This window comes from Nomascus leucogenys, chromosome 22a (assembly GCF_006542625.1).
Source record: "Nomascus leucogenys isolate Asia chromosome 22a, Asia_NLE_v1, whole genome shotgun sequence".
In the NCBI taxonomy this organism is placed as follows: Eukaryota; Metazoa; Chordata; class Mammalia; order Primates; family Hylobatidae; genus Nomascus; species Nomascus leucogenys.
The window spans coordinates 15,257,436-15,271,420 of record NC_044402.1 but is presented as its reverse complement, the minus strand read 5'-3'; the positions used below and the strand labels follow the sequence as shown (position 1 = coordinate 15,271,420).

General features: G+C 52.0%; 1 protein-coding gene across 3 annotated transcripts in view; it reads right to left on the bottom strand.

Moving 5' to 3' along the window:
• Positions 1-3,359: 3,359 nt before the first annotated feature.
• TTC7B (tetratricopeptide repeat domain 7B) overlaps positions 3,360-13,985 on the bottom strand; it is a 276,135-nt gene continuing 265,509 nt past the window's right edge. For all 3 annotated transcript variants that reach the window (XM_030802487.1, XM_030802485.1, XM_030802486.1), the window contains one exon: positions 3,360-4,360. In XM_030802487.1, the coding sequence (XP_030658347.1) occupies positions 4,139-4,360 (222 nt within the window). In that variant the 3' untranslated portion in view covers positions 3,360-4,138. The remainder of the gene's footprint in view (positions 4,361-13,985) is intronic.

The following is a 13,985-nucleotide window of genomic DNA, read 5'->3' as shown; positions in this document are numbered from 1 at the left end:
AGACACTAAGTTTGCGGTCATTTAAAATTTTTAAATTTATTTTATTTGTAGAGACAGGGTCGTGCTCTCTCATGCAGGCTGGACTGCAGTGGCATGATCACTCACTGCAGCCTCAACCTCCTGGGCTCAAGCAATCAGCCCATCTCAGCCTCCCAAGAAGCTGGGACTACAGGTGCATGCCACCAAACCTGGCTATTTTTTTTGGAGAGATAGGGGTCTCACCATGTTGTCCAGGCTGGTCTTGAACTCCTGGCCTCAGCTGATTCTCCTGCCTCAGCCTCCCAAAGTGCTGGGATTACAGGCAGGAGCCACCATGCCCAGCCAGTTTATGGTAATTTGCTGCAACCACAGGTAATTAATATACACCATTAGCATGGTCCACAAGGCCCCACCTGTGTGGCCCCTGTTAAACTTCTGACCTCTTCTCATCCTTCACCACCTGACCATGCCCCTCCCCTCTGGGCCTTTGCACCTGCTGTTCCTGCTTCCTGAGATGTCCTCCTCCCAGATTACCTGCCTTTCTTCAGCCAGATGTCACCTTCTTAGCGAGGTTTCCCTAGTTACCTTCTAAAGGGCAGCCCTGCCACTCCCTACACCCCTTCCCTGGCTTCATCTTTCTCCATGCGTCACCCCATCTGCCATATTCCTCATCTGTCTGTTTCCTTCTACTAGAAGGTAGGTCCTAAGTGGATGCGGCATCTGTGTCACGCATTGCTGTGCCCTCAGTGCCTGGAATAAGCATCTGGCATGTTGTGAGCATTCCATAGATATTTGTTGGATGAATGAATGAGTGAATGAATGAATAAAATTTTACAGATGGGGAGACTAAGACCAGGGAACAGGAATGCCTTGCCTAAGTTAGGGTCAGCACTAGTCCTGGAATCAAACGCGGCATCTCCCGCATCTCACTGTCCAAAAAATGCGTCCACTGGGCAGACCTGGGCACTTTTGAAAGGTTTATCCCTCAGGCCTGTCTCAATCTTAGTCCTGCCAGGTAATTCCACAATGACCCCAGGCAGGTGTCCTGCCCTCTTAGTGTCTAGCGTCTGCGTCCTCATTTGTTAATGGATGAATGGATGGATGGATGGATGGATGGGTGGATGGATGGATGAATGTCCTTAGCTGGGAAAGGCTCAGCAGGTCAGAAGACTAGGAAGAAGGCCAGAGCCACGAGAGGGCTTGGGGAAAGAGAGGCAGCCAGGCACACAGGGGGCTGGGACACAGAGTCTGGTTCCAGGCAAGAGCTTGAGAAGCCATCAGGGGTTTATAGAGAGAACCGACCCAATCCTCCCTTCTAAGAGGACTGTGCAGACATTGGACTGTGTGGGGCTGGGGCCAAGGTGCTGGGGATGAAGGTGAATGGGAGAGATTTGAGAGGCGATTTGGGTAGAAAAGACAAGATTTACTGGAAAACAGAATATAAGGTGGGTGAGTGGGATTAAGGTGGGGGACTGAGGAGTCTGGAAGAGTGCTCAAGTGGGGAGTACCAAGGACGGCAGGACTTTCCTGCATTTCTTAGGCACCTTTTAGGTAGAAGTGACGGAAACCCCTGTGCTTGCGCTAAGCAAGACGGGAAACTGTATGGACTCCTATGGTGGAAAAATCTCGGGCCGCAGTGCTGCAGCGGTGACCTGGGGCCCGGCTCTCTTTCCACCTCCTCATTCTCTTTCTCTGCGTTGGCATCATTCTCAGGCAGGCCACCCCATACAATGTCAAATGGCACCCATAGCTCCCTATTGGCATCCTATTAGGACATCAAACCCAGCAGAAAGAAGCTTTTTTTCTAATATTTTCATAACAAAAGTCCCAGGGATGCTTCTCATTGGCCAAGCATGGATCACATGCCCAAACCCAAACCAGTCACTGACACCAGGGAGCTGGAGGGCTCTGGTTGTTAAGGCTGGGCCCATGTGTCCATCCTTGAGCCATGTGGGTAGAGAGTGGGGGTGGTTCCCCGAAGGAGATGAAGACAATGGAGGGGTGCCGGGCAGACACACAGGAGCCAGCTCCCGCGCCCTGCAGGGCTGATACACACAGGAGTCTCTGAGGTGAGGGCCTGGCGGAGAAGGTCTGGTACAGCGCCTGCACCATCCACCTTGGTGGCCCAGCCTCCTCCCTTCCTGGTCCTGATCCAGTGGGCCTTGCCCCACACTCCCGCATGGGATGGCAGGGCCCAGCCCTGTGCCTCCAATCAGGGCAAGCTGCCACCACACTGAGTACCTGCCCCAGGTCCTACATTGCAAATTCCATGACCTATGACCACTCAAAGCCACCAAGTGCTGCCTGGCAGGGTCAGTGCTGAGGCTGGGGCTCCCCACCTACTGTCTCTCCCTCCTTGGCTGCCCCCTAGCCCGCCTGCCTCAGTGAGCCAGGGAGGTTGTGCCCGGTTTTGAATGCAGTCCTCTAGGCTTCAGGGCACCTAAGATCAGAGCTCAGCCCTCCATATTTCCCTGGGTCCTGGAAAGGTGGGGCCACCCTACAGCTGTCCCTGAGGGACTGTGGATACCTGCTCAGTTTCTCTCTGGTTCCTGGTCTTGCTGTCTACTCTGTGGGATTCGGACTTTGGCTCGAACACCTCTACACCTTCTTCTCATGGTGGCAAGAGGGCTGCTGCAGTTCCAGCCTCACTTCTCAGCTTGAAAGGCAGCAGGAAAGAGTGACAGCCTTCCCTGTGGCTCCCGCTCTGACTGGACCCCTTTAGGTCACATGCTCACTCCTGACCCTCTGTGGCCCATGAGTGCAGGAGGCTGCTTGGGCAGGCCTGAATTGCAGGCTCCAATTCCAAAGCCCCATCGGGGGAGAGCTAAGGCGAATTCCCAAACGAAAACCAGGGCTGTTGCTGCAAAAAGGAGGCCTGGGTGCTGAGGACTCAGGAAACACGTCCCTACCTAAGGATCATCTTCAAATTATAAGTGAGGAGATGGCCGCGCACGGTGGCTCACACCAGCACTTTTGGAGGTTGAGGCGGGAAGACTGCTTGAGTCCAGGAGTTCAACACCAGCCTGGGTAACATAGTGAGACCCCGTCTCTACAAAAACAAACAAACAAAATTAGCCGGGCATGGTAGTGCACGCCTGTGATCCCAGCTACTCAGGAGGCTGAGGTGGGAGGATCACCTGAACCAGGGAAGTCGAGGCTGCAGTGAACTGTGATCGCACCACTGAACTCCAGCCTGGGCAACAGAGTGAGACCCTGTCTCCAAAAAATAAAAATAAAATAAGTGGGGAAAGAGAGGCTGGGCTTTCTAGTGTCAAGGGCTGACATGTCCAGAGTGGGCCCCCAGGTACAGACAGCTCCCCACCCCAGGAACTAAGCCTTTCTCAGGTCTTTGAGCTTTTACGAATGACACAGGCTATGAGTCCATTTAAAAATCATTTTATTATTAACATCATCTTCCCATGTAGCCAAGTGTCTGTCATGTATAAGGAATGTCGGTAAATATTCCATTTGAAGCTTCTTTGTACATATTTCCCTCGATAAATAAACTCTGAATTCACATAAAAAAGTTAAACTTAAATAACTCATATTTCCTTCTCTTGTAACAGGCATATATTGGTAAAATATAAATATTCTCGGACTCAGGCTTTGTTCTAAGTGAGGACAGTAATTGATCACATGGTACGATTATTGACAGTAAAACCAAGAAATTGTCAGCTGGTGTCCTGGCATGGACTAGTGCTGAGGTGGGAAACAGGAAGTTCACATTTGGTTTCTGGGCCAAGGTGGGGCAGGAGGGGTGGTGGAGAGAAGAGGACAGTTGTTTGCCTTACAGCTCTGATAAAAATAATCTGTGCTGCCACTGAATTTTAACTTTGAATATATTCTTCTACATTTGCTGATTAATTCCATAATCATTTTACTGAAAACTCAGATGTCAACTAACAAAATATGGCACATGATCCATTTTGAACAATGTTAATAGGTTCAGAAACTATCATTGGGCTGGCAAAAAAACAAGAGAAACGCACGTGGCGAGAGCGATGATTCGGGGTTGGTTTGGTTGGTTCACTGTGGCCCACTGAACACTCGTCCCTGGCCTCAGTGCGGCAGATTCATCCCCTTGGGGCGATGGGACAAGCCCTGGTGCCCGGCAGGGCCTCTGAGGCCTGAGCGGCAAGTGAGGCTGGCAGGCGCCTGCTCAGAGCACGCGGGGGATGATGGTGAAGGGCACGGCGGGGCTGCTGGCCTCCAGCTCCAAGGCTGTCAGGAAGCACTCTGTGGCCGCCGCGTCGTTGCCCTGAGCTTGGAGGACCTCGCCCAGCCCGTTCCAGACCTCGTGGGCTGTCGAGTTCACCTGCACCGCGTCCCGGAGGATCTTCTCCGCCAGACTGTAGCGGCCCAGCTGGTGAAGGATCAGGGCCTGGTGGGGTCAGAGAGAGAGAGACAGTCAGCCATGGAGGCTTCAGGAGCTCTGCAACCTACCTGTCCTTGAGTTTCCAGTCAGTTCCTCGGAGCCGGGAATATATCGCCATTAGGCTGGGCCCATAGTAAGTTCTCCAGTATTTCCTGTGTTCAGGGGCAACAGTCAAAATAGTCGCCAAGCTGACTAATATGAAATTGCCAATATTCAGCCATGTTTTGGATATAAAAATGGCAATGTCATATGGTTCATCTGAAAACTTAAGAACCATGAATGAACTAATTGGAAGTCCACAGTCTGCACTGACCCAGCGTGGCGTCAGCATGGGACGGGACTATCATCCTTTTTTGTTTGTTTGTTTGTTTGTTTTTTGTTTTTGAGATGGAGTCTCGCTCTGTCGCCCAGGCTGGAGTGCAGTGGCGCAATCTCAGCTCACTGCAAGCTCTGCCTCCTGGGTTCACGCCATTCTCCTGTCTCAGCCTCCCGTGTAGCGGGACTACAGGTGCCCACCACCAAGCCCGGCTAATTTTTTGTATTTTTAGTAGAGACGGGGTTTCACTGTGTTAGCCAGGATGGTCTCGATCTCCTGACCTCGTGATCTGCCCGCCTTGGCCTCCCAAAGTGCTGGGATTACAGGCGTGAGCCATCGGGCCCGGCCTGTCATCTTTTTTTTTTTTTTTTTTTTTAACCTAAAGAAACATCATTGGTGGAATTATACTATCAGAATGATGATGACAGTTTTAAAATTGCTCACAGCCCCTTCCCCCACCAAGGCCCTGACCTCAATGTCCCTGCTTGCCCCAGGCTGTGCCCAGCTGTCATCTTCGTTTTCCTTGGTTGGGGTGCACCCATTGGTCCCACCTATTTCATCATCATGGCGTTTCCAAGCTGCACACCTCTATAAGCGAAGCGTGTACTCTCTCATCCAATGGACACTCTCACTTTCTCAACCTCTCCCTCGGGGGAGAAACATTTAGGTCACATCCAATCTCTTTGCTGTTCTGAATCGCACAGACATGAACACCTTTCCAGAAAGCACCTCTTTGTTCTTTAGATCAGTGGATTTCCAATCCTTTTTGTATCCCTGAAAACCTTTGGTTAAATGAAATCTTACTGAGAACACCCACGCAGTCTATGTATAAACAGACAAAAAGGAACAGCTTGGGGGGGTGGTGGGGAGGGGAGTCCAGTGTCCCCCATGGGCTCCTTTTAGTGGCCGTGGGGGAGGCTCAGTGGAACGGGCTTGACAACTATTTGGAGATCCTCCCCTTAGGGCAAATCTCCCCAAAGTAGGGTCACTGGGTAAGAGGATATGACTCTCTTTAGCATTCCCCAAACATTTTGCAAATTTTATCCCCAAAGGTTGCCTCACTTTTTCAGCCATCAGCAGTTTCTGTGGTTGGTCACCTGCCACCTTCTATCATGACTCTATTTCTGCTAATGTCATACGTGCAGAATGTCCCTCCTTGTTGAAATCTATATTTCTTTAATAACCATTGAGGTTAAATATTTCCCATGCTTTTGTTTAGGAGCCTTTCGTAAGATTGCTATTCATCTGCTACCATAATTTCCCCGCCTATTCTTTGACTTTTGAGATCCTTTTCTTTGAAAAGTTTTAAGTTGAAAAATTAAATTTGTTGATCTTTGATGATTTTTTTGCCACTTCAAAACTTAGAAAGTAATCCTTTCAAAGAGCTGACACATGTTCAACTCCGTTTATCTTAATTTTCCCTCTTTTAAGTAGATGACTACTTTATCTTGGCAGAGTGATGGATTCCTCCTACTTTGCTAGACACCAACTAGCTCATCCTCCCTCCCCTCACTCTATAAAGCACTGCCTCCATCCTAGAGTGAATTATTACATGAATCAGGGGCCTTCCACTATTTTCCAACAAGCCACAATATCAAACTTCAGGAACAGCACCACAGTTTTCATTTCTGTTACTCCCAAAATCATGTTTTAATAGGTAGAGTCAGAGCTTTCTCTCACTGCTCCTTGCTTTTAGTATATGTTTCCGGACAATCTTACCCTGTACTATTTTCGATGAATTTCAAAATCAGTTTCTTCATTCCCTTTAGAAGTCAAATTGCATTTGCCTTACCTCTCTTGGAGAGTGTGGAGAATCCTGACATCTTTACAATGTCTAGTCTTCCCACTGAGCAATGAGTTATGGCCCTCTGCTCTTTCAAATCTCATCTTAAATCTCCCAATAAAGCCTTGCCCTCGCTTTAGGCAGTGTGAGCATGTCACTCACGAGGCAGCCCAGCCTGCTCACAGGCCGCAGCTTCACCAACAGGCAAGAGGGCAGCAGGTGGCTGTCAGGAGCAGAACCAGCCAGCGTGACGGCAGGAATGTGCCTGCCTTGAAGTAGCATCCAAGGGCCTGACAGACAACCTGACTTCCACAAGCCCCCAATGGGGGAGCTGGGGTGTCCACCCAGGAGGAGCATGTGGTTGGGGTGACAGCCAAGGAGACCCATGGCCGAGGGCAGTGTGTGGGCCCTGTGGAGGCTCAGAGTGGAAGGTGGAGGAAGGAGACCCCCAGCTCTGGGAGGAGGAGGCAGTTTAGGGAGCTCTCCTGGGTGAGGAGGAGGCGGAGGCCACGCTGCCTCAGGTAGAGAGGGCTGCCCTCCCCTGGCTGGGAACAGCAGGCTCCAGGGTCAGCCCTACCCTCTAAAGAACACAACAGAAACACCTGATGTTTCTTTTCTTATGAATATCCAAACATGTGTCCGTGCTGGAATTCCTGCATATGACCAGGTCCTTGATAGCATCTGCCAGAGAAGGTTCCGGGGTGGCCAAACAGCCGAGGGTAGCAGGCCACTGCAGAGCCACACCTCCTGACTCCTGGTGCCTGCCTGAAGGGCTTCTGGGTGCGGAGTCCAGGTGGGGGTGGCAAATAATCATGTCCATCTCCCAGGACCGTGCTCTGGACTACCTTGGACCTCCTTAAGAGGGAATCTGACAACTCCACATCCTCGCTTCCCAACCTCAAAGGCCAGCAGAACAAATGGGAGGCCACCCACCCAGGTTGTACTCAGTAGGACGTGAGGCCGAATGAGATCCTGCCCCCTTTCTTTAAGGGGAGATTATCACCTGTGCTCACCCTAGAACATTCCAATGTAACCACAAGGGAACGGAGGTTTCTGGGTAGCGGCTGTGAGCAGCAGCCTGGAGAGATTATGGCAGGAGCTCGTCACACGCCTTCCTGGCATGGCTTTCTTGGTGCACCAAGATACTGAATACACACAACAGGTTTCTGAGTGGCTCTCCCGGCAGGGAGACACATGCTGAATGCTTCTGGCAAATAGGTGATGAGCGGTAAGCCACTGTGCTTACTTGTTGCCGGTGGAGAATATAATTCAGGTCCCACTAGGCTCTGCCACCATAGCATCAGCCCCGTGCTGTTTTCTTCCTCCAAGTGGAGGGTTTTTCCCTCTGGGCACCACGCTAGGCACTGTAGCTAGCCCACCTCCTATTACTACTGCTTTAGATACAAGAAGACATGGTTCAGAAAGGCCACGTTCTCACCCCAGGTCCCAGGGCCAATCAACATCGAGCTGCAGCCTTGCCCAGGTCTGCTTGGTCCTGAAGCTGCCCATACTTCCCACCTGGTCCACATTGCCTCTGTCGCTTTAAGAGGCAAGCCCTGGGCCAGCAGAGGAGAGCTCAGTGGAGCTCTCTCAATGCAGGCCCCAGGGCACTCAGGCAATAACCCAGTTACATCCAAGCAACAGGAAAGGTGCATCTGCCACGCTGTGTCTTCCCTTTCATTTCTCTGACCACTAACTGCTGATTTTATTGCTCCTTCCCATGTTATGATTGGGAAATTGCTCCTCTCCAAGGCACAGCCTGCGTCTTAGAGGCATCCTGTATATCTGCTCATGGACCAGAGGGCTCCTTGCCTCAGGACAGCTGTGATCTTGAGGCTTGGGAAGGCTGCCACAGCCAAAGGACTGGGCCATTCTGTCCACCAGAAAGTGGATGGGTGAGATGTGGAGACCAAGAGGACCAGGGCCTCGGCCCAGTGGGACGCAGAGGCCTCCGGTCTCAGCACCCTGCTGGAGTGGGGAGAACCCACCAGTCCCTTCCTGCTGGGATTTTTGTTTAGAAAGTGACAGGCCACTGAATCTGGCCATCTGTGGGGGCTGCAGGGTATAAGGCAGGGGCATGTCTACCTGCCCTCAAAAGTCCTGCAGAGAACCAGCCCCGAGGGGCTAATCTGAGCCAGCACCCTCCGTGTTGGCCACTAAGAGCCTCTGCAGTGCTCTGGTGTTCTAGGGTTCTTGCTGGCTTGGAAATTTCCAGCCCATTTACCTGGAATTGTAGTCCTAACGTAGGAACTGCCATTTTCAGATGACCTTGAAGCTTCCTGAGCAATCTGTTCAGTGGAATTAATTCCTAAAGCTGGAGCTGCTTAGGGAGACATCGCAGACTTGCCAGGGGCTGCCAGCTCAGGCTTGGCACAGGAATGAAAAATAGGCCTCTCCCTAGTGAGCCAGGAGCAGCTCAGAAATCAGCCCATGACGGGATCAACCAGAACAAGCTCCAGCTGCAGTCAGAGCCACTGCCTGGAGCCAGCACAGCTAGAGGACGGGCCAGAGGTGGCAGGGACCTGGCTGTGTCTTGCTGTCAGGAGTGACACACCGCCCAAGCCCCACAGTGCTGGCCAGGGACCTTCCTTCCTTTCCCTTCCCTGGGCTCCATGTGCTCTTCTGCACTGCAGCCCTCATGTCCTTTCCAATTCTAGGGGCCCGGCTTGCTCTCTCCTCCAGAGATCAAAGGCCTAACTCCTGAGGCTGGCATGGAGCTGTCGTCAGCACCAGCTGGGTCCAACCTTCCCTGGGTTCAGCCAGGCTTGTCTGTCAGCCAACGTGTTTCTGCAGGATGCAGCCCCAGCCCGCTCCTGCCTCCCAGCTGCCGTTGGTCAGCCTGGGGCCTTCCTGCTAGAGCCCTTGTCCATCTGCCTGAGGCCATAATGCACCCCATCCCTGCAGAGCCAGGCGGCCACAGTGCCCCCAACCAGCAGCGCTGCCCAGCAGCATGCAGCTCCTGCTCCCAGCCATCAGCCTGCAGGAGGCAGATTCCAATGACGACAAATTACCATATATTACCATATAACCTGCTACTCCCTGCACCCGTATCAAACCCAACAAAACCCACCGAGTGATTGCTTGGTGCTGGATAGAGTGGGTAAGTGCAGGCCTGCTCTCAAAGAGCTCAGGGTCCAGTGCAAATCACCAACGGCACTAAGCATTAAGGTCTCGTTCCATCCTCTCTCACCTCCAGGAGCCAGTGCTGCTGGGGCTTGAGTTTCACAGACCAGATGACCTGCCTACAACCCTTGTACAGGTAGCTAGCGGCAAAGCTGAGGCCTGCAGCTGTGCTGCGTGTGCCCTTAATACCGGGCCCTCTCCCCTCCCCTGTGTGTGGAGAGGATGCGCATACAGACTTCCACCTTCCCCAGCACTGGTGTTCCTGCAGCCACTATGGGTTGGGAGCCGGCTGGGGCTGAGCTTCAGAGAGCTGGGAAATCACTGAGGAAGTAACTTATTAGTCCCTTTCTTCAGACACAGATGAAGGCTGCCTCCCAAGCTGGTAATTATCATAATCAGGTGTTTTGTACAAATAGGATCTTGATGATGCACCAAATTGGCAATAAGAGATTAAATTAAACCTGTTATTTCAAATGAGATGAAATGGACTTGGCCAGTTTCAGAGCAATTAGCATCTTCCTGGCTTTTGCTTTTAATTGTTGCCCAGGGGCTAAACACCTTGCCAGACCCCAAGGGCGCCTGTGCCAGAGCCCCTGGAAGGCTCCTGTGCGCAAGGTTTCCTGCTGCAGCCTTGGTGTAGGAGGCCCTTAGCAGGGCGGGCCTGCACTATCCTCTGAGGCAGAAGCCTGTAAGACAGAAGCCACTTTGGAGGCTGCACCGTGGCTCACGCCTGTAATCCCAGCACTTTCAGAGGCTGAGGCAGGTGGATCGCTTGAGCCTGGGAGTTCGAGACTGACCTGGGCAACATGGTGAAACTCCGTCGCCACTAAAAAAATACAAAAATTAGCTGGGTGTGCTGGTACACATTGTGATCCCAGCTACTTGGGAGGCTGAGGTGGGAGGATTGCTTGAGCCTTGGAGGTGGAGGTTGCAGTGAACTATCATTGTGCCACTGCACTCCAGCCTAGGTGACATAGACAAAAAAAAAAAAAAAAAAAAAAAGCTCCTTTGGGAGATTTTGGACATCCCCATGGCACTCTGCACAAAAGCAAAGTCAGCCCTTTGCTGGGTTCAAGAGCACATCACAGACCACTGCTTGTCCCTCTAAGGGTACAGGTACAGGGAGATAACGTCCCTGAAAGCATCCTTCCCAAGGAGAAGCCATTGCTGAAAAGAAGTCCTGTGGCCCACCTCTGGGCGGGAGTCAGTCGGTCTACCTGGTTATTGCTTTTCCCCAGGCATTATGTTTTGGAAATCAAGCATTCAGCAGCAGGGATGGAGGTGAACCACTCCGAGTGCTTTCTACGCCAGGGCGTGGCTGATGGGCAGGCTCCCCTGCAGGTAGTGCTCTCAGCTTTTCTGAGCAGCAGTGCAGTGTTAGTGCAGAAAGCAGCGAGCTGTCCCTCACCACATCACAGCCGGCCTGGATTCTGCAGAGCCTGCTGGGCCACACCAGGGCCACTGACGGGTAGGAAGTCTAGTGTCAGGGATGGCACTGGAGCACTTAAAGATCTTTCTGTTCTGCTCCTGGGTCAGAAACTCCACCATTACCCTTTGCAGGGGGTAGAGGAGGGCATGGGTGGCTTAAGGCAGTGTTGCCAGGTGGCCTCTCCAAAAACACAAGTAAACCTGGGAGGACAAATTCATGGATCACCAGGCTCTATTAATTTTGCATGTGCAAGGCATTATGATCAATGTAGTGTATGTTTTGCTGACTGCAAAGTGCTTTTGACACCGTCTTGTGTGATAGGTGCCACATTAATTGAGGTGGCTTATCTCTATCTCTGTTCCCCCACTAGGCTTTGCTGTGAGTGCCTGGAGGGCAAGGAGCCAGTAAATTGGGGCGGAATGAATAAATGAGCAGACCCAGAAACTTGATGAGAGCAGCATACTGTTTAAAGCTACCACGGACTGGGCATGGGTCTGTCTGCCTGGTCCAGGGCCTGTGCTCTGACCCACCACAGCTTGCCATGGAGAGGGTGAAGGATTTTCTCAGCATCTGCAAGTCAGCCGCTCGTGCAGCTGGTAGAGGTCAAACCTCACTGGTGGAGTGGGGCCCCTCATCCTCCAGAGGGAGTGAGGCCCAAAGGCAAGGGTGGTGGGGGCTGAGGACCAGGATCAGTGGCTTTTCCCATGGCTCAGCGCCCACCTGAGCTGCTGGGGCCACTTGAGCCGAACGGGCACCACCACGACTTTTGAACAAAGTCACACAGCCTCCTCATGGTGAGGTGTCAGGGACTGTGGTGGCAGCTTCTGGGGTAGAAAGCCCATCTTCCCAGCTTTGTCTCCCTTTGGGAAGATGACAGTGCTGCTGAGCTGGCTGTGGCCGGAGCTGCAGTTGTGCTGGCCACAGATGGCACACTGGGGGCTCAGGGTGTAGGTGAGGGGCCTGAAAGGTGCTACAGGCCCTGGCTGCTGCTGGTGGCTTCTGCATGGAGGGACCTGGCTGGCCAGAGGGCATGGTGCTCTCTGGGACAGCGGAGCGTGGAGGTTGGGGGTGAGTCCTAGGCTCACCCCAGCAGACTGGGCTTGAATCCTAGCTCCACTGTTTACTTGGACAACTTACTCTGAGTGTCAGCTGCTTTATCTGCATAATGGGGAGAAATACTAACCAAGGGGGGAGTTAGTTGGACTAACTCATTTAGTAACGACTAAATGAGGTTGCAAGTTTGCAAGGCACTTAGCAGATCGCCCAGCACATTTGTACGCCTTCAGTGGGTGGCTGCTCTCAGCAATATTAGGATTATGGCTGTTCTCATTACCATTGTTAAACTAGAGACCATACAACTGATGGAACAGACTCGCTGTGTGATAAGATACCAAATCATAAACCAGACCTAAGACCACGCCAGGCAAGGGTTAAGTCACGTATCCCTGAAAGAATACACTGCCTTCTAACTGCCACAAGGTTTTTCTTTTTCTCTAGCAGCTAAACAAGCACTGGCCTTGAGATAAGCAATATTGAAACAATTGCAGCTCACCTACCACCAGACCCTAACTGAGCTCCCATTCCGCAAGTTGCAACTGCAGCTTTGACTGGACAAGAGACCACCAACCACAGGATGGTTCTGACTGGTTTAGTAAGAGGCTGAGCACTGTGTGTCTTCCTGCCTCTGCCTCATCTGTTGATGTATAGGACCGAACTGTAATGCACCTAAATGTTATGTCTCCACCCTAAAGTGAACATGGGATGCGTGTAATTTGCATATTTATCACACACATGCACACATCCCCCTTTTGTGAATATTCATAGCTCCTCCTATAACCTGTTGAATATGTATACTTGGCCAACCAGTTCCACATAAATCCCTGTTCCACCCTCCCCTCTCTCAAAGTGCTTGCTTTTGGTCTCTGCCTGAGGCTACATTTCCCACCCAGTCAAGGTCACCCTGCAGACTGCAATACTTTGTAAGAAATGAAGTCTCTTCTGCAAATGTATGAACCTCCTGATTCCTCAGTTGACACTATTAGTGACTCTGAGAGGAGGGGGGGCCCTTCCATGATGCCAGTAGTTGGCTGACTCTTCACCTCCATCTGTCTCCCTCTTTAAGAGCAAGGACCACCATGATTTGTCTTTGCATGTATGGCACCTAGAGAGGGCCTGGTACAGAAGAGGCTCTTGGAGAATGCTTGCTGGATAGATGGAGGGATGGAGGAGGGATGGTGTGGGATGCTGTGGGATGGTAGGGAAGGAGAAGTCCCAAAGAAAGCTCTGGCCTCAGGTCACCCTTGTCTATGTTCCCAAGTCAGGCCAGCATACTCAGAGCCTCCTCTCCTTACTAAAGCATTAGCACGATGGTCTCTGGGGGATGAGAGCACCCCCTGGGAGAAGATGCGCTGCTCCCAGCTGAGCCCAGTGGGCTGTATGGCTTCCCCTCAGGCTATTTGCTCGTACACCACAGATCTGACACTGCTCTCTAAGAAAATCCGAGAACCCACCCACAGAGCCAACACTCTTAGAGGAGAAAACAGAGGGCCAGAGAGGAGAACAGCCTTGATCAAGGCCTTGACCCTGCTGGACACAGAGTGGGGCTAGATGGCAGGCTCCTGAAGGGCTGGGTCTGGAAAGCCTGGTGCAGGGCCTGGCCCAGGGCCAGCCTCCAAGTTTTAGACTCCGATTACAGTGCTCCAACTCTGCCCTTGACCCCAGCTGCTTTCTGCTTGTCCTGTCAGGGGCTATGTCCATGGCAGACTAGGCTTTCTGGAAGCCTACCAGGCCCCTAAGAGTGGGTTCCCTGACCTAAGGAAAATGGGAACCCCACAAGAGCTCCAGCCCCTTCCCATAAGCTGCAGCACAGTTGGTCTGGCCGTCTGCATTCGCTGAAATGTAGGCATGAAATGAGAAACACCAGCACACGTGAGTCACCGCTTCTCAGGAATTTGCATTTTCCTTCTAGAGGATGCCATTG